Source organism: Rhincodon typus, chromosome 11 (assembly GCF_021869965.1).
Source record: "Rhincodon typus isolate 14 chromosome 11, sRhiTyp1.1, whole genome shotgun sequence".
Lineage (NCBI taxonomy): Eukaryota > Metazoa > Chordata > Chondrichthyes > Orectolobiformes > Rhincodontidae > Rhincodon > Rhincodon typus.
Genome location: NC_063342.1, coordinates 60,972,486 through 60,991,304, shown reverse-complemented (window position 1 = coordinate 60,991,304; position 18,819 = coordinate 60,972,486). Strand labels below are relative to the sequence as shown.

The following is an 18,819-nucleotide window of genomic DNA, read 5'->3' as shown; positions in this document are numbered from 1 at the left end:
CTGTCTTTAATTTTTGAGACTCTGTCCCCTAGAACTAGTCAACCAACCAGCAGAAATAGTTTCTCTCTATTTTCTCTTGTCCTCAGGTATAGTGTTAGAAGGAGCTTTGCTCTCTTTCTTGTTCATTATAGATCGCCTGAGAGTATATAATAGAGCAGTGTAGAAAGACAGTTTGAAACACTCTGTAACATTCTACCTAGTGTACTTGCATTGTCCAACCCCAAGCTGAGCTTCAAGCCCCACATCCTAAAAGTCCACTTGAAAATATTACCCATTTCTGGCTCAATGAAGCCCCACTGTTGGGGGAAAAAGAAATCTTCAATTGCATTTCTGGCATCTTGAGAATCAAATTTTTTAATTCTTTTCCTAGTCCAGTTTTACCTTGCATAAATACCAGTTCATTCAGAATCTGTTGCATTCATCTATCAAACATTTGTCCATGTTAAACTGCACCACCCAACCTCCAATTACAGTCTACCAGCCTAATATGGGTGCATGAAAACACCTCAATACAGTGTGGAGCTGGAGGAACGTAGCACATCAGACTGCATCAGAGGAGCAGGAAAGTCGACGTTTTGGGTCAGGACCCTTCATCAGAACTGATGAACTAACATGAAAACACCTTGCAGCTTGTCAAACTTGTTGCTCAGCTCCAGCAACAGTTTCACGTTGAGTAAAGAAGAACAAAATATATATTGACATATCCGCCTCTGGGTAGTTTGCTGCCACCAACCTTCCTTTTTCTGCTGAGTCTAAGGGCCTAATTATTAGTTTTTAAAATTGACGACTAGGGAGTCTTAACAAGAAGAGGTATATGTTTTACATATCAGGGTATAGTTAATTGTACAATTATCATAAGTATAATTAACCTTAACTAGTTAGGCATAATTGCAACTGTTAGAGACCAGGTATGTCATGACTGTCTCCATTTGGATCTCATTTTAGCCTTACTGTTTCTACACCAAAAGATGCTATTACGGCACCAGATTGTTAAACGTGCATGAGATATACCGATCAACTCTTTGAGAACTATTACCTTTTACAACATGTATGTTCCATTTTATAACTAGTTGTTTATATAGTAAAAATATTCAGCTCCTTGCAATTTTTATAATACCAGAGGTTGGGGAGGGGTTGCCTCAAAAGCAAAAATGCCAGTGTGCCTGCTCGCTACAAATCACATCCCTTCATGCTTTATTAAGTCCCATCAGCTGATAAATTGCTATAAATATATTTCTCCTTAATTTAGTATTTAGTAGAATAAAGACCTCTACAAAGGTCTGATGTTTTGCAGTGCTATATGTTTGTGAACAGCTTCCCATATGACTTAATACAAGGATAACTAAAATAAATGGGTTAAATCTGTTTACAATGAAGAAAGAGAGAAAAGAGGCTTTATCAAACATTTCAGTAATGTCACTCAGAGGAGTTCCCTGCAACAGGTGGTAGAATTTGCATTCAATAAAAAAAACCGTCAAATTAGGAGTCTAATGATGACCATGAATTGATTGTTGGAAAAACCCATCAAGTTCACTAATGTTCTTTTAGGGAAGGAAACTGCCTTCCTTACCTGGTCTGGCCTAAATGTGACTCCAGATCCACAGCAATGTGGTTGATTCTTAATTGCCCTTTGGACAATTAGGGATTGGCAATAAATGCTGCCTAGCCAATGACACCCTCACTCCATGATTGATTAAAAAAAATTCTTTCCCCTTTATATAAAGTATGGGCTCATGACAGGAATTTTTCCCTACTAACAGCACAAGTAATGGAGGCAAAAGCTCAGAAACCTTTTAAGAGGCTGAATTGGGGACCTTGATCTAGGTTTTATTAGTTAAGATCACCAATTGGTCCTTTGAATTTGTAGTTATGATTTTATGAGTAACACCCATGAACTAATTTGTTGATTAATTTAATGAGTTTTGTTTTCCAAGAGAATAACAAAGCAGTTTCATGAAAATTATGAAACTATGGCAATACTGCTAAAATATGTAATGGATTGAGAACATATTTATGTATAGCGTATTGATCTGAAAAGTACATATTTAACAATATCTAAATTACTTTATTTTTGATCCCAAGAGTAATGAACTATGGAATCCTTTACCACTGAAGGTTGTTGAGACTATGTCATTAAATACATTCACGCTAGAGAGAGATTTTTTTAATCAGTAAAGGAATCAATAGTTATGGGGATATGGCAGGAAAGTGGAGTTGGGGATTAGAAGCCATGTTCTCATATTGTAGCACACGCAATGGGCTGAATGGTCTACTTCTGTTCCTACGTCACAAAAATTTGTGGCGAGAAGAGGGAGCAAGGCCAATGAGGAGATCAAATGAACAAACCTGAAGCTGATAAAGTGCAATGGTTGCATTAGCAGTGAAGGACAATGAGAGAATTTTCTCAAGATTAAATGCTAACTTCTTTAGCTTTGAATCATATCCCCTGATTCTCTTATGTTCTTGTGTACAAAATATTTGTTTTTATCCACAATATTGATTTTGTTTATTATTTAAAAATTGTGGCCTCTGTTCTTCTCTCTTTCATCTTTAAGTTAGAGCAGATTCAATTTTCTTAGCTTTATTTCACAATTTAACAACATGAGCCCCTTTGTCTTAGCTGTGCTGTTTTCTTAAAACATCTCTTAAGGATTCAGACCAGAGCTAATTGTTTAAATGAAGCTGCTATATATGATATGATTTCAGTGCACACACTAGGGTTTACATATCATATTGGGTCATTTACTTTGATTTAATTGTATAACTTGTGCGTTCAAGTCCTAGAGACCTGACCCCTCAATTCTGTGAGATGGTTCATGGCATCAATTTGGATAAAAGCAGGAGAGTTCTCCCTCATGTCTTCCTCAATATTGCTTCTTCAGTCAACTTGATTAAAAACAGATTAGCTCATCATTATGTCATTGCTCTTTGTGTGATATGGTTTTATGAATTGGCTGCCATATTTCTTATATTAGAACAGTGAGCATGCTTCAAAAAGTGCTGAGCATGAAATACTTTGTGATGTCCAAAGGATGAGAAATACGCTATATGAGTGTAAGTTCTTTCATTTTATGTAACATCAATATTAAGAAGGCATTTTGTCTTACTAAGAGTATAGGGAATTTGAATTACAGCTCCCAATGAGGAGATTCAGTAAACATCTTCATACGAGCTATGTTTCTGGAGCTTTTGTGACAATTATTTTGCTTCTATTTGTTTTAATCTTCAGTGATGCTGACATGATCTCTTCTGTATTTATGGCTTTTGTAAGAACAGGAATGACAGAGTGAAGGGAGGCAGGTTGGATGGTACCAGAAGTGCCTGTTTGAAGTGGATGATTACAAAGGCAGTGTCTACATGCATGCTTTCTTTCACTCATGGAAGCATTAGAGGGAGGTAGTGGTCGGGTCTGGACATACTTGATCAGGATGACAACAGATCTATCAAAACACATGGGTGCAGACATGCCTTGTGTTTCTTTCCAACTAATACCTGCCAAACACAAAAAACCTGTTTAGTCTACAGCCTCAGTGGGATGGGTAAGAGTATTAATGAGCTGGCAGCAGACCTATTTCCTCAACTTTCTTCACGAGATTTTGAAAATTTCTCTTTGACGTTGGAATTTATAAGGATATTAACAATAGTTTTCTACAATTGCTTTAGTAAATCATCTTTCAGACTAAAATTAAATCATTTGAAATTGTACGCTTATGCAGCAGTTAAAAATGTAACTTTCTAACTGCTATATTGAACTGGATCAGGTAAATTATTCAATTATTTATCCTGTAACCATTGAGCAATGCAAAGCTATCTTACAGAACAGAGTTCCATTCTTCTTCAAATTTCTCTATTTTGGATCAACTTTAAGATAAACCTGATTTGGATCTTTTGATGCCACCCTTTAGCTAATGTCCAACATTTACATAATGTACCTTAATGTTGTTTTGTAAATTATTCAGAAAAATAGTTGGTTGAAATGTCCACATAGCTAGCTGAATTTATTATCTGACAAGGAAAGGCAAGACTGAGATTACATATTATAGGTTATATGTTTAATCACATGACAGATCAAGCCAATGTTCACTATTTGGCACGTTTTTTAAAAAAAATTATCATTTTTCCACAAACAAGAAGGGTTTATTTGGCAATTTGAAAATCATCAGGTTTTAATTGACACAATACTAGAAATGTTACATTTACTTTGATTAATTTGACAGGTATCATTCCCTGGAATGCCTCACCTGGAAAAGCCTGTGGCTTAACCTTGACTGCCATCTGCCACACATCTGAGGTAATTATACATTTGTTTTGCATGTGAGAGAGATTGTGCTGAAAAAGTATACATAGATAAATCTGCCACTGATATTATTTATTTCAACGCTGTTCATAAAATAATTTGAAAAATCCAACATGTTTGTGATAGCCCAAAAAGTAGATGAAAATGAGGTAATTTTATTTTTTGTTTTCCAGTTTGATTTGTCCTATCATCTGTTTATCGTAGCTTGTGCTGGAGCTGGTGCTACTGTCATTGCACTGGTGAGTAAGGTGCAATCTATTTAGACTGAGTGCACTTAATTACTGTTTCCGAGTCTGCTTAATTCTAGTCCAAATTAGGGCTCCTATTTGTCATTCTTTCTGTCTTTAAAATTTACCATTGCAGTCTAAAATTGCTTTACGTAATGTTTAGTGTACAGGATTTCAGGATTTTCCGTACACTTCCACCCCACTGCTGCTTCATTAGGATAAACTGTGTTGTGAAGGATATAAGGAACTACAGGTCACTGTTCAAAAATCAGGCATTGCCCAGTGAAAACAGATTAAGCTGATGTTTTTTCCCCTTGGAGGGTTGTGAATCTTTGGAATCCTCTCCCTGAAAAGCTGTTGGAAACAGAGTTCTTAAATATTTTTAAGGCAGAGGTAGATAGATTCTTGTTAAGCAAGAAGGTGTAAGGTTATGAGGGGAAGGCAGAAATGTGGTTTGAGGTTACAATCGGATCAACAGTGATCTTATTGAATGGTGAAGCAGGCTTGAGGGGCTGAATGGCCTACTACTGCTTTGTACATTTGTATATACAGAATACCCTTGCATAAAAGAGAGAACTATCTTTATTTGGAGGGGAAGAGAAATTGATGACTGAAATAGTGAACTCATGTACCAGATCTGTTGAAGATATTTAGGGCACTCGAACAGTTTAAACATGCACCTGCAGAAATTTGAGAAGTATGCAGGCAAAACAGTCACACATACTAACAGTTACAATCCTCTTGCATACACTCTCATATGCATCTTAGATACTGCATTCCATTTTTCCTCACTAAGTCAAATTAACATACTTGCCTCACAGGGTCCTTCATCTTCGCACGCCTTCGTCAATTCTCATACAACTATCTTTCCAATTACTGTTTCATAAAATCACAATCTTTGTCTCTCAGATTCCAGGTTCACAACCTTCCATCTTATACAGCAAGAATTTATTTAGCAAATGAGAAAAGCTTGAGATGATTTATCCTTGAAAACATGCCACTCATTCGGATTCTCACACACATACTGCAGTATGGACCTGATGGATGTATTTGCAGAGAAGTGGGCTGTGAGATGTATTGGCAGGGAAATCTGGAAGTACAGTTCCCTGGACATTCTGCTGAAATGTAATAAAAGGACCTGCTTTAAATTTCTGGACTTGTTTCTGTCTGGCTGGCTTTTGGGTGGCAAGGCCTGCAGTAATAGGCTGCACATAGAAAGTGGATAGCTTTTGGTGGCTGTGGAGGAGTATAAACACATGATTTAGAAAATAGATTTGCTTTCCAGGGCACATGTAAGTGCTTTTGCTTCACCTGTTACATATGTAGCACTCTAAAAGCACTTGGCTGTTTAGTGTAGCCTTTTTGTTACTTCCTTTAGATGCCATTACCCACCCATTCTGAAAGTTAAAATTAACAGTGATGAGTCCATGATATAATTGATTACACATCATAAAGAACAGTTGTGGGAAGCAACAATATTTATTTTAAAAAAACTTAGATAAATGAAAGGCTACACCAAGAAGAATTGTTGTTTCATTTCATTAGAATTTGAGAGTTTGATATAAACTGTACAATTTACAATTGTATTTAGCTTTGTAATTGTATTTAATTTTTCAACACTGAAATAAGGATGATGATCACTAAATTCATAATTATTACAATATAAAATTAATTTAGGTCTGAACCTTATTGGATTTGTTTTGAAAAATGACACATTGTAATAACACAATACATTCATGACAAACACTTGGCTAAAAGTCTTTGGTATTTCACCACAAAAATTGAGGGGATGCTCAGGTAATCTAAAGATAAGCACCTTCAAATTAGGGATACGTTGTGGAGCAGAACTGATTATTTTGTTTAGCTTAATTTTATCTTTTCAAACTTTACTTGATCTGTTCAACCTCTACCACTCTTGTTTCTTTTGACTCCATTGAGGGTGTTTTTGAGTGCTCTGAAAAGGGACCACTGGATAGTTTCATACATGTGCTTTTTTCTGTTGTGTTCTAAATGAATATCAGTGGAGACTGCAGTTTGAATTTAGTGTCTTGAACTTTGATCTGGTATTCTAGAGCAGCAGCTAATCTAGCATTTCTGAACCAAATTCATTTTGTTAGGAAAATGATTTATTTCAGGGCTAAATATAAATGTTGATCATTATTTGTTGAACACCATCTCGATTTTACAACTGTAAGAACAATTTGACAGATGTGTTTGAAATGCTGTCACCTTGACCTGTCAAAATTGATGATACATGGTGTTTGACTTCCCATTGTGTCTGTTGAATACAATTTGTACTGCTTTACAGTAAAAGCTGTTTGGGGCTAGGGGCTTGCACTATTTAATTTGAAAATGTTACTATAGTCATTGAAAGGCACAGTCTTGTTTGTAGGTATTTCTGCCAAAATGAATGGATTTTATTTTGTTGTCAAACATTATTGATAGGGGTTTATGTGGATTTGCAGTGTTGTCTGGAGTGCCGGTGTTGGTGAGCATTGTCTTATCACTTTGTTCTGTTTCCTTCTACCAGCTCATCTACATGATGGCTACCACATATAACTTTGCTGTTTTGAAGTTTAAGAGTCGAGAAGACTGCTGCACAAAATTCTAAGTTGCTATAGAAGCAGTATACAGAGCTCTACGAGCCGCACTGAGTAGCTTGAACTACCACTGGCATCATGGACTAAAACAGAACTTATTAATCTGCATTTTACAAAAGAATAATTTGTAAATAGCGCAAGAAAGCATCATATAGCATCAACACTTACAGCACTCTTTCTAGTGTCTTTTTTGAATTAACATGACTGCCATAGAGATGTACGGTCTGGCTATTTTTGTCTCTTAATATGGGATCACTATTTCATGCCGATCGCATTGCATTGATAAGAAAGGTTTATATATTATTGGTTGGTCCCAAATCATTCATTTGCTCACGCACATGCCATTGCAAGTGTATGCGTGTTTCAGTTATCAATTGATGATGAGATAGACTTAACATAGAAGAAGTAACATGTATCAATGGTTTCATATGAAGAAATTTCACTACTAATGGTGACAAAATTTTAAGAAGTCCAAAACTGATTTCCTATGTGTTAAACACAAGAGAAATTTATTGGAGCAAATTTTGTTATATCAAAGCTTTCCCACAATCTGCTTTAACTCCATTTCATTTTAAAGGACTCTTTCAGATCCACTTTATTCATCCAGTATTGCCAAATTGTGAGGCTTGTCTGAACTGTAAATCAATTAGTGTATTTGCCACAGGATGACTAACTTGAACTACATTGTAAATGGTTTGGAAGTTTTGTAAATTCAGGTGGCTGATATATTTTAAACAAATTAAATTGGCTGATCAGTTTAAAATACCACAACCAATAAAATGCCAAATCAGATGCCCTTCTCCTACCATTTTTGCCTTCATCAAGAGTGCTCAGTTCAATAAAAGCACACAAGTCACTCAGTGAATTGTGTCTCTACAAAAAAACAAATCAGTAAATTGTTGTTGTTATAAGGCAAACATTTTTGTAAATTTGATTTCATTATTTTAAAAAGTTATAACTTCTGGTTTACCAATGCAATGCACTCACCAGATTTTTTTTAAAATCACATTGAAAAATAGTGGGTCCAATTAAATGCTGCTGGTATTGGAAACAAAGTAGATTTGTGGGAATGGTTTATCTATTTTGTTCCATTATCATGAACAGTTAAGGGCACATATAGGAGCTTTGAACATGCATGATTTGTTAAAGCAAATTTCTATTTAAAAGGCAAGTATGCATTGATAGATATTTTGCACCCAGTTAAGTTTTCTAATTTTCTCATTTCTCTGGAATATTGTCTTCAAAAAGTTTTGATGTTATGGAAATATATAACAAACTAACACACACTGATTACTGACTTTAAAAATACAGGGAGACAAGCTTTGTATTCTATAATAGAAAAATTTAACATAAGTTTTAAAAGGGAAATAATGCAGTGAGAGCAACTAAACTGCTTTTAAGATACCTTGTGCATCAAAAAGAATCTGCCTAAATTTGTTAAGTGACCAATTGAATACAACCAGACCAGTCTTGGTCCTCAGAAACTGACTCCTTAAATAGCCAGATCTTGCACCTGAACCATGGCAAATGTTTTGTTTGTTGGAGCACAAGAGATTGTGAAAAATAGGTTGTTTGGTGTAAGAAGTGATGGAATATAGATTGTCTCCTATTCCCCATTCCCATGAGTAGGGTTCTTCTGTGTTGCTGGGATTGCACCAGTTTGAGGCTTAGTATGAGAATGAGTGACTGCCCTAAATACTAACATTTTTTCTCTGCAGTTACAGCATTGACAGCCAAGGGTTAGTACATTGTTTCTTTGTTAATTAAGTGTAACACTTGCCTTTGCCAGACATTTTAAAAATCTTCAAATGTGCCATTATAATATTTGTTAACCTCAAAACTGCATGCTTTACACTTGTTTTTAGTCACCTTTTGTTACAAAAATTCCCACATTTCGGCATTATTTAATTTTCTTAATGCAGTATTTTGAAATTGTATGTATAGACACTTTATTGACTTTCAATCATTTTTTTCTTCATATACTCAAAATAAACATGCTTTCTTTACAAAATCGCTGCCTTTTCGTGATTTTCATCATTCTTCAGTAAAGTTTTATGCTTTTAGGAATTACATGTGTTCCTTTATTATTTATCCCCAACCCAATTTGATTTACCAATGCACCTTCTCCTTTAGTTGGGAGGGTGGAAACAACAGGCGAATAAACATTTTTACAACTGTTACATCTGTTTCACAATCATCAGCCAACAACGGACACAACGTAATTCAAGATTATGCATGCTTATTTTCTTTGCTTCCCACACAAATCCAAGCGCAGTATCCTAAGCAAACTGTAGCTTAATCAGCTCATTGACAACTCATTCTCAGCAATAAGAAAAGCTGGGGCAGTCTGATTCTGCCCCGCTGGTAATAAGTTCTAGCACTGTTCAGAATTGTAAGGTTTGGAATTATATTTAGCAAAATACCTATTTTTACAGGATGCTTCAGAGTAATCTTCAAATCTGTTTCACATTTATGCCTATTTTTCCCTATTTATAATACAAATATAATCCGAAATTTACAAACTTGCAAGTGTAGGAATGTGCAGCACAGCATACTAAATCAATTATATAATCAGCAATATTAAGAATTTAGTCGTGTAATTCATACCGTAAAATATATTACCGCTTAAAAGAAAAGTTCGGACAGTTACGATTTACCATCAATCGCTTGCCCATTTAATTTGCTAATTTCTGTCGACCGACTAATTTTCCCACCCAGTAATCCCAAATCTTCCTCTCTCCTCTTTCTCCTTTTGAGTGACCCATTATCAATACCCCTCCATTTTTTGCTCTCACAATCTAGGCAAGGTAGTAATCATCAGACTATTTTGGCCAGTATTAGCTATTTATTTTTAACTGCATAGCAATATTTTCCCAACAGTCAGAGCTGTTATATTCTAACTTTTATTAGGTTGGACTAGACTCTATACAGATTAATGTAGTTAAAAAAGTTTTGATGTTGCAGTTCTGGCTAACTTTGGAAGTCATGGTAGAACAACTGAACTTTATTCAAGTTTAAACACAAGAGGTTCTTCTACTTCCTAGTTAACCATTCAATTCTCTGATCAGTCTAAGCAGAGGACAGTTTCTAGTTATGTAGCCAAGTCTGACAGACAGCTGCTCAGATGGTACAATTTGGGTTATTATTTGGACAGTGAGAGGATATTCTAACCTTCATCTACATTTGGAATGACACACAAGAATACCAAAAATGCTTCATGAGCAATTAAGCTAAAACTCCAGATGTCTGCTCTAAAGCTCACAAGAATGATGTAGCAATAGTCTCTCAAATCTCTTGCCTCTACTTTGGATCACTTTCATGTATTCCCCTGCCTTTTTCTCTTTTTGATCTTCTTTGTTCCCTATCACACCTGAAGACCCGTATTCTGTGCAGCAACGCAACATCTTTTAGTTGTTTCCTCTCTTCGTCACTTGGTCTTCCAAATTTGTGGCTTTTTTGTTTGGTCTTTTTAATGTTAGCACCAGTTCCACTTCATTCAGTTGTCTGAACAAATAATTGTATGAATGTAAACTCCACTACCCATGTACTTCTCTTCAGTTTTTGCAGAAGTGATTTGGAGTTAATGACTTAAAAACTTAAAGATATGAAAAGTCTACACATTAGCCTCAGCTGTGAAGCTACTTGGATTTTCTAGCTATCCAAAAATGAATGCTTTTAAACCAATTTTAAAGCCTAATTTTCCTTTGGGAGTATTTTAAGATACGGAGACATAGACATTCTTTCTGAAGCTTTCTGAAACCATACCAACAACTACTGAACTTCATCTTGCAGTCATTGATGTTAATTCAAATACATTCCTCTAGCATTTCTGTTATCAATTTTCAGTGATAGCAAAACACCTAAAGATGTCAGGTTAGGTGGATTGGCTATGCTGAAATTGTCCGAAGTGTTCAGGGACGTGTAGGTTAGGTAGATTAGCCATGGTAAATGTGGGATTATGGGATATAGTGGGGAGCTATGTCTGGGTGAGATGCTCTTCAGAGGGTCACTCCATGGATCGAATGGCCTCCTTCTGCATTGTAGGAGTTCTATGATGATTCAAAATGCAGTCTTCTCTACATTCTTACATTTTGGGTTGGATTTAGGCAATTTTATACCCACATTTTTCACGAACATTCTCCTAAGAAAACAGGAATTCTCATTCATGAAAATAGCATCATATGCTCCCTATAATTTAGACTGTTATATATGCATACCTAGAAAACATATTTTAAAAATACAGAATACTGAATTTAGTTTAATAAGACTTGGTTTCTAGCTTTGGTTCATGATTTTCAAAAAATTTCAGGACATAGAAAACTGTCCAGGTCTCTCTTTAAACTGTATTTCAAGATAGAGCTTCATGAATTAGTTTTCATGTCCATACTTTTGTGTGTTGACAGCTGTGTCTTTGTGTGATCCCAAATAACAGCTAAGTTGTTGCACTACTCAGAATTATATGATCTTTAGTTTTACCCTTAATTGTAACCTTGTTTTAATTAACAGCTTGGAGTAATCTGACTAGCAGCATGCTATACATCTTGACATGCTCACTAGCCATCCTCCTCACCCTTCTCTTCCAGATCCATTTCCTCATGATTTTGTCTGCAAACTGGGCGTACTTGAAGGATGCATGCAAAATGCAAATATACCAGGATCTCAAAACGAAAGAAGAGCAGGAACTTCACGATATCCATGCTTCCCGATCAAAAGAACGACTGAATTCTTACACATAAGAACAATACAGTCCAACATTTACCAGCAGAGCCATTGAACAGAAAACCTAGCAGCTGTGACAAATCTATAGACTGCTGCGCAGTACAGATGTGCGTCCATTAACAAGCAAATTTGCAAGTGTTAAGTACCAAACTGAACATCTTCAGTGAGCAGTTTGTATTAATTCCTGTATTACAAATCATTCCTCAGTTCCTAATATTCCAGGAAAGTGCTCAGTTTTAATAGATTTATTTTCATCATAAATTGTACTTGGAATTAGTCTTTAGGCCCCTTTTTCCATTTCTGGACTACATTCCCTGTACAACTTCAGTGTGCATTATAAACAGATCAACAGCAGTTTTTTTTTTGGGGGGGGGGGGGGGGGGGGGGGGGGCGATGGGGTGTGTGTGTGTGTGTGTGTGTGTGTGAGGTAGTGGAGGTGGGGTGGTGGCAGCAAAAATAAACTAATTGAGCTAGCAGAAAGAGAAAGAAACTATCTTTTGGAATCCAAGTAAATGTATTCCAAATACATAATGGTTTTGCAATAGATCTCTTTCATTTTCCATATGTAATAATCTGATTTATTACTGTAGACCACAGCCTTCTTTATCATTTCATTATTAACAAATTTTTAAGATTCTAGATAGATTAATCATGCCTGCGTTTTTTTGTATATCCAACCTGAAATTAGTATTTTCAGTGTTTCTAATAAGCACATATAATCTAATACATTAACCATTTATCATTTTATATCTTAAACATGCAGTTTAAGTTTTCTATTGTTGTTCGAGTTAACCAACACCACTCATTACTTAGGTTTAGCTCAGTTTTGATAGACAGAAGTGGATGATTAAATCTAGTTAACGTTATTTTACAGTTCAGTTGGCCTCATTTCTACAGCTTTTTCTTTCTAATGTCAACAAATGCTAATTTTAGGCATTTACAATCTTCCTTTACTAAACATACTGCTAAAATTAGGACATGCAAAAGCCAGCGGTTATAAATTGTTCTTATGATTTGAACTAAAATTCTCATATCTATCACAAGTTTAATTATTTGAATGAAAGTGCATATCTTCGCACATTGTTAACCTGAACCGTTCCTGTGACAAATTCCATTAACAGACATTCTATAAGAGTTGTAAAAATGAATTTAACATGTCACTTTGTAATTAAATCATTTTTAGTATACAGCATTCTTTCAAATTAAACTTTAACATTAACTTGGGCATATAAACTTCACTTACATATGAACAGAAAGATTAACCAAGTTTGTTTCCAGGATTTTTCTGTGGAAATTTACTTTTCAATTTTAGTAGTTATGTGCTAATTCATTAACAATTAAATAAAAGCTATTTCTCCTAGTGTTAAGATGTTTAAAGTATTCTTGTATATTTCAGCAAGTCAAATTCTTTGTATCTAAGGCAAGACAGTTGAACATACTATTGAGCAAACAAAGCATATGGGTAAATCTGACTTAAATGTTTGCCTTGAACTAAAAGTTAGATTTTTTTTTAACATTACAATGTTACCCTGTTTCGTTTAGTTGCTTGAGCAGAACATTTCTATGCACTGAAATTGCATGGTTTAGAATCACCTTCTGTCTTTTATAATCTGATAAGTAAACTATTTTCTATTGTAATGGTCATCATCCTTCTAGTGTTCCCTTCCAAATGGCCAATAAGTCATTTGAGTTAAAATTTTATGTCTATGCAGATGCATGACCTAAGCCAAAGATATCAATCAACAACCTGGGGGCAGAAGCCACAATTCACTTTTTTTTGTTCTTTATTTTGTTATCTGGAGCCTGTTTTGATTTCTTCCCACCCTCTCATTTCTGAAATGTGTGTTTCTTTCATTTTCCTTTTCATACTATCCATGTGCTATTTTTAATTAGCCTTTTTCCCTTCCTGTTTCATTTTTCCCTCAACAGGTTTACTCATGCGCAATAAGTTACTATACATATAAATATCAGTCTCCAAAGGTAGTACTAGCAGGTTACACTATAGGCCATAGCTGAAAAATTCAGACCTGAAGGGATAAGTTTGTATCAATCACAAAAGGTTTTAACTTTTTCTCAAACTTATATTTTACAGAGTTTTTGCATAAAAATTGTATCAATATAATCACACTGTTCATTGACTAATTAAGTATTTTAAAAAACTGTCTTTAGTCAGAACATTATTAAGAATTAAATATTTATATGAATCCAATTAAAATTTCAAGTGTACAATGGATTACATTCTGGAGTAGGTCTGTGTTGTAGTTGGGTGTATTTCACCAGAAATTGTCATCACCTTCATCATGCGAAGCTGCAGAACTGTAAAATGAAAATGTCATTGTAAGCAACGAACAGCCAGGTAACTGATATTATTCTCTGTAGCCACAGTCCTCATTAAAACACAGTTTTATCTGGAGGAACTTGGAGCTGAAACTACACTCATCCAGACAAGTAGGGAATATTCCATCCTATTCCCGATTTGTATCTTGTAAATAGTGGACAGGCTCTGGGGAGCCAAAGTAAATCAGTGCAAAATTACAATGCCTTAGCAGCACAATATTTATGTTTCATGATCCTTAGGGTGTTGACATTGGGAATTTAGCAATGGTTAGATTTTCCCCTTGCTAGGCATGGCAACTATTGTTTGCAATCATCAAACCAAAGCCTGAATGCTGTCCAGGTGCTTTTGCATGCAGCTTAACTGTTTTAATATCAGATTCCAAACACTTGTAGTTAGATTTTAAATATAGCTCTGAATATAAATAGCATTTTGTGCAATGGCTTCAAAGCTATAATTGTTTATCACTTTCAATTGGAAGGAATGATGACTACCTTTCAGTGATGTTAATTCAGCAGAACAGACAACCACTGGATATTCTGGAGATTTTAAGTCTACATGGGCTCGGACACCTTACAGCATACTCTGCTTCTAGTCCTCTCTAAGCACTTGGTTATCTCTACAATAATTTATTTCATAAGGCTTTAAAGTTTAAAAATGTATGGAACATCGATCTGTAGCATAATAACATGTTGCTGCTAATTCAATCATGGTACTTACCAAAGTGTACAGTGGTAGCAATATTTTGAAAAGCAAAGACAGACTTAACTTATTCAGCAAATTTTACTGGGCAAACAAGTGAGTTGCACAATTTTAGTTTTGCCCTAATAAATAGGATAGATTATTATTATTTTTCCATTGCATCTTTTAAAAAGCCCTGTGACATATTAAATATGAAACTGGGATTTTCTCTTACCTGCCAGCTTTTCCATCTGACAATGTTTGGAGTAAAGAACTCTCTTCTACTTCCCTTTTAGAACTCTGAAAAGAACATTTTGCAGTTATTGCATTTTAGTGGGTTATCAAACTATCACAGTACAAAAAAAAAAATTAAGCTTTAGCAACTTACATTTCTGCAGTACCTTTAACAAGAATATTGTCCCAAAATACTTTGTACCTCTCTAATCAGGCAAAAATGTACATTAAGACAGAGCTATCTTGGGGTGGAATGGTTGGAAGCCAAGCAAAGATGCATATCTTCAAATGGAGCAAAAGATAGGAATCATTTCTTTTGAGAGAGAAAGGTACGGGCAGTGTTGTAGGCATGAGGAAGTTAGCATTAAGGAGGGGCAAGGTCAAGATCACAACATTCAAAAAAGGAAAAGTTCAAATTTGATCATTGAAGGTCTGGAAACCAATATAAGTCAGTGAGTAAACACAACTCGTAAAGGATAGACGAGCAACAGAATTTTGGTTAAGCTGATGAAAGCTGAAGAGGACAAAACAGGCCAGAATTGCACTGAAATATTATGCTCAGCAGTGTTTCATTGGCAAATGAAGTGAGCTGCTGTTTGGGGTGACTGTTGCTAGACAGATGGAACTAAGCAATGTAATGGGGAGTTCAAATCAAGTAATTCATAAGTGGAAAATCTTATTTTAAGCAATCTAGGTGCTATTTTGCAGTGTCATTTTCCCTTTGAAAGCTTCTCCACCAAAGGCATTACAGACTTCTACACCTGTGACATTGTATACCTTACTCTCTACCTCAACCACATCACAATCATCTTCAGACTAAATTACTCCAATGTTTTCATGGCAATCCTCCATTTAGCAAGAGCATGAGCTCAACCAAACCCTGCTTTCATATTCTACCCTAAGTATTACTTGGTCCCTGTTCTTGTTGTGATATTTCTTAATTGAGGGAGGGTGGGCAGAAGCCATTCTAAGAACTGTTAAATAAGCACTCTTGACATAATTTATGTTATCTACCAGAGGATTTACTTTAATTCAATATTTTAACTCATATTTGAAACCACTAGGAAAAGTTGTTCTGTGTACTGGGACAAATCGCAAATTACAAATGTCTCCAAACTTTGCTCCTCATCCAAAAGAAATGATTAATTAATATTTCTGAATTGAAACTGTAATTAGTGTCGAACTTTATTAAAATGTTCAACACCATTTAGCAAAGTGACAACAAACAGAGTCACCTGGAATTTCCTCAAGGACACTAATAGAGGAGTGGGAAACACCCAGCAAGAGAAATATACACAAAGTTTCGTGCCTTGAGCTTTCCTTTTAACCACTGACTGCCACACAAATAAAACTACAATTAGCGATGAGTAACAAATGCTGGCCCAGCCAATAAATCCAACATCCCACAAGCAAATAAAGAAAATCCATTGAGACCAAATTCTGAACCTGCCCACAGAAACAATACCGTAATATCGATCTTAATGTTTTGTGGTCCGGATCAACTTGGATTTAGCAGAGACAGGCATGTTGTGTTACACCAGAAATTATTTGAAGTTATCAAATTCAAAACATTTTATTGAAATATTCAAAAGTGTTTCAACATAAATTTGAAGAACTGATTATACCATTATTTGGATTGATACTCAAATAAAACATAAATAGTCATTACAAACATATTATAACTAGCTATAAGAGGATGGCACCAAGTTGAAATATTACACTGCTTTGGGAAAAGGAATAAGACTTGGATTGTTTATGCAAATGTTCCCCCATTATGCCACTCTACTTTCACAAAAATGAGATGATTATTCTACTTTAAACAGCATCAATTACATCAAATCACCTGTTCTTGCAGTTGTTCTTCCTTCTGCTGTTGAATTATTTTCATATATTTTTCAAGTGGATCTGTACTTGAAGCTGGCAATTCTGCACCTTCTGAAATCCACTCCTTTGATCTTTCTTTGTTTGGCTCTATCTTCAGTTTTTCCTCCTTTAAGGTGTGTAAAGTTCAAAACATTAAGATCATAATAACCAAAAAGAAAAGTGCATGTTAAAGAACAAAACTTGTTTGAAAAGAAGCTCAGATTCTGATATGAGGAACGTTTTGATATTGAAGATGATGAAATATGAATTGTATTGAATAAATGTAATAAGCATTTTGGAATTTCCACTGATAGCAAAATTTACAGTATTAATTTATGGCTGAATAAAGAGGCTACAAAGGGATTTTAAAGTATTCAGTAATCCCAAACATCATGAGGACAACTTGATAAAAGCAGCTGGATGTGGCTTTGCACTTGTTAATTTCCTGCACATTTCAGACCTTGGCTGGGAGATGAAGGTTAGAAGTTGAGTTATGAATCAGGTAGAGAGAAAAGATATGTAAGCTATTCTAGAATATCCACTAACAACTGTTTATAGAATAACTTTGAAACCTGGAATGCTTCAGGGAATGATCCAGAAACTGTCCATTTGACCCATCAATTTGTGCTGATAATTTTCTCTGCATTATCTGATCATTCTGGTTTTAATGTTGACAAAAGTTTAGAGAGCTAACCTCAAGAAGGCGGTACCCTCTCTCTCTCACTAAATGGCTTTGATCAAACTGGAGGACCTCCCATTCACCCTCCAACTTCCCCACACAGTGCATGGTCAAGGCCTCCATTTAACCCAGTGGGGCCCTGATTCAACACCCAAATGACTGCCCCCTAAGTTAATTCCATTACTTGTTCTCCAAACAAATAATACCTAATAGCAATGAATTTTGAAAATTCTCCCAGTATTGCTCACCGTTCGGTTAGAGTGTGAATTGGACTATTTCAGACATATTTTTTCAGTTTTTGGAGTTGGGTGTCAATGTCATTGTTTACTTCATGAGGTGGTAGTAAGTTTTGGAATCTTAGTGGTCAGAATGGTTTTTCTGATACTACTTTTGGAATGCTTTCCAGAATCACCAAGATTTGTAAAATACAAAAAATATAGAATGCAATAAATGGCAAAAGGTGAAATGCTAACTGTAAGCATCTCACATATATAAAAAAAAACATTTTCACCTTTTCCTGTTCTAGGAATTCCAGTTGTCTCTGTTCCCCTTCCATCATTTCCTGTCTTTCCAGGCACTGTTTGTCTCCATCTCCCTGCCTCTGATCTTCCCATGACTTTTCTTCTTCTTCTTTGCCCTTTTCATTCTCTCTGCCTTTCTCGTCTTCAGGATTTTTGAATTTACCTGCACCTTATTAGAATACATGTTACAAATAACTCAAATACTCTCTAAACTCAGTTAATTTGTGAGATCATAGTTCTTCAACCTAGGGAACAAATGACAGAATAGATTGATATGATACATTACTGTGTTCCTGACTCTGTAGTCACCAACTTAATGTTTTTTTGTTTAAAATTGGGCCCATTTTTCTAATCTACCTGCTCAGGGATGTTATTACACATCCCTGGAGCAGCTGGGACTTGAACCCAGGTCACTTGGTCCAAGGGTAGGGAAACTACCATTGCACCACAAGGGACCCAATCACCAACTTGGATTTTGCCTGATTTGGCCAATTAATAAGCACAGAGTACTACTACCATCCAATTAAAGACAATAGGCAGAGTCTTGAAGCTAGAGGGGCAGAAGGACACCCTTAGCATAGTCACATCTTGCCATTGCAAGCAGAGGACAGAGATGCTTTCAAAAGATTTGAAATTTGAAAATAACCACAGCTGCCAAGGTAC

At 35.5% G+C, this 18,819-nt stretch overlaps 2 protein-coding genes across 4 annotated transcripts in view; one reads left to right on the top strand and one right to left on the bottom strand.

The window, feature by feature from the left end:
- gpm6bb (glycoprotein M6Bb) overlaps nucleotides 1-12,208 on the top strand; it is a 169,376-nt gene extending 157,168 nt beyond the window's left edge. For 2 of the 3 annotated variants that reach the window (XM_048602508.1, XM_048602507.1), the window contains exons 5-7: nucleotides 4,218-4,291; nucleotides 4,471-4,536; nucleotides 11,708-12,208. In XM_048602508.1, coding sequence (XP_048458465.1) covers nucleotides 4,218-4,291; nucleotides 4,471-4,536; nucleotides 11,708-11,860 — 293 coding nt within the window. In that variant the 3' untranslated portion in view covers nucleotides 11,861-12,208. Of the gene's footprint in view, nucleotides 1-4,217; nucleotides 4,292-4,470; nucleotides 4,537-7,054; nucleotides 9,136-11,707 lie in introns of those variants that run through there. The other variant, XM_048602509.1, reaches the window with a different exon arrangement.
- A 1,695-nt stretch (nucleotides 12,209-13,903) lies between these two features.
- Nucleotides 13,904-18,819, bottom strand: part of ofd1 (OFD1 centriole and centriolar satellite protein) — a 67,239-nt gene continuing 62,323 nt past the window's right edge. The window contains exons 14-17 of the mRNA XM_048602522.1: nucleotides 18,147-18,325; nucleotides 16,937-17,083; nucleotides 15,095-15,159; nucleotides 13,904-14,159 (exon numbers count right to left, since the gene is read on the bottom strand). Of these exons, the coding sequence (XP_048458479.1) occupies nucleotides 14,117-14,159; nucleotides 15,095-15,159; nucleotides 16,937-17,083; nucleotides 18,147-18,325 (434 nt within the window). The 3' untranslated portion in view covers nucleotides 13,904-14,116. The remainder of the gene's footprint in view (nucleotides 14,160-15,094; nucleotides 15,160-16,936; nucleotides 17,084-18,146; nucleotides 18,326-18,819) is intronic.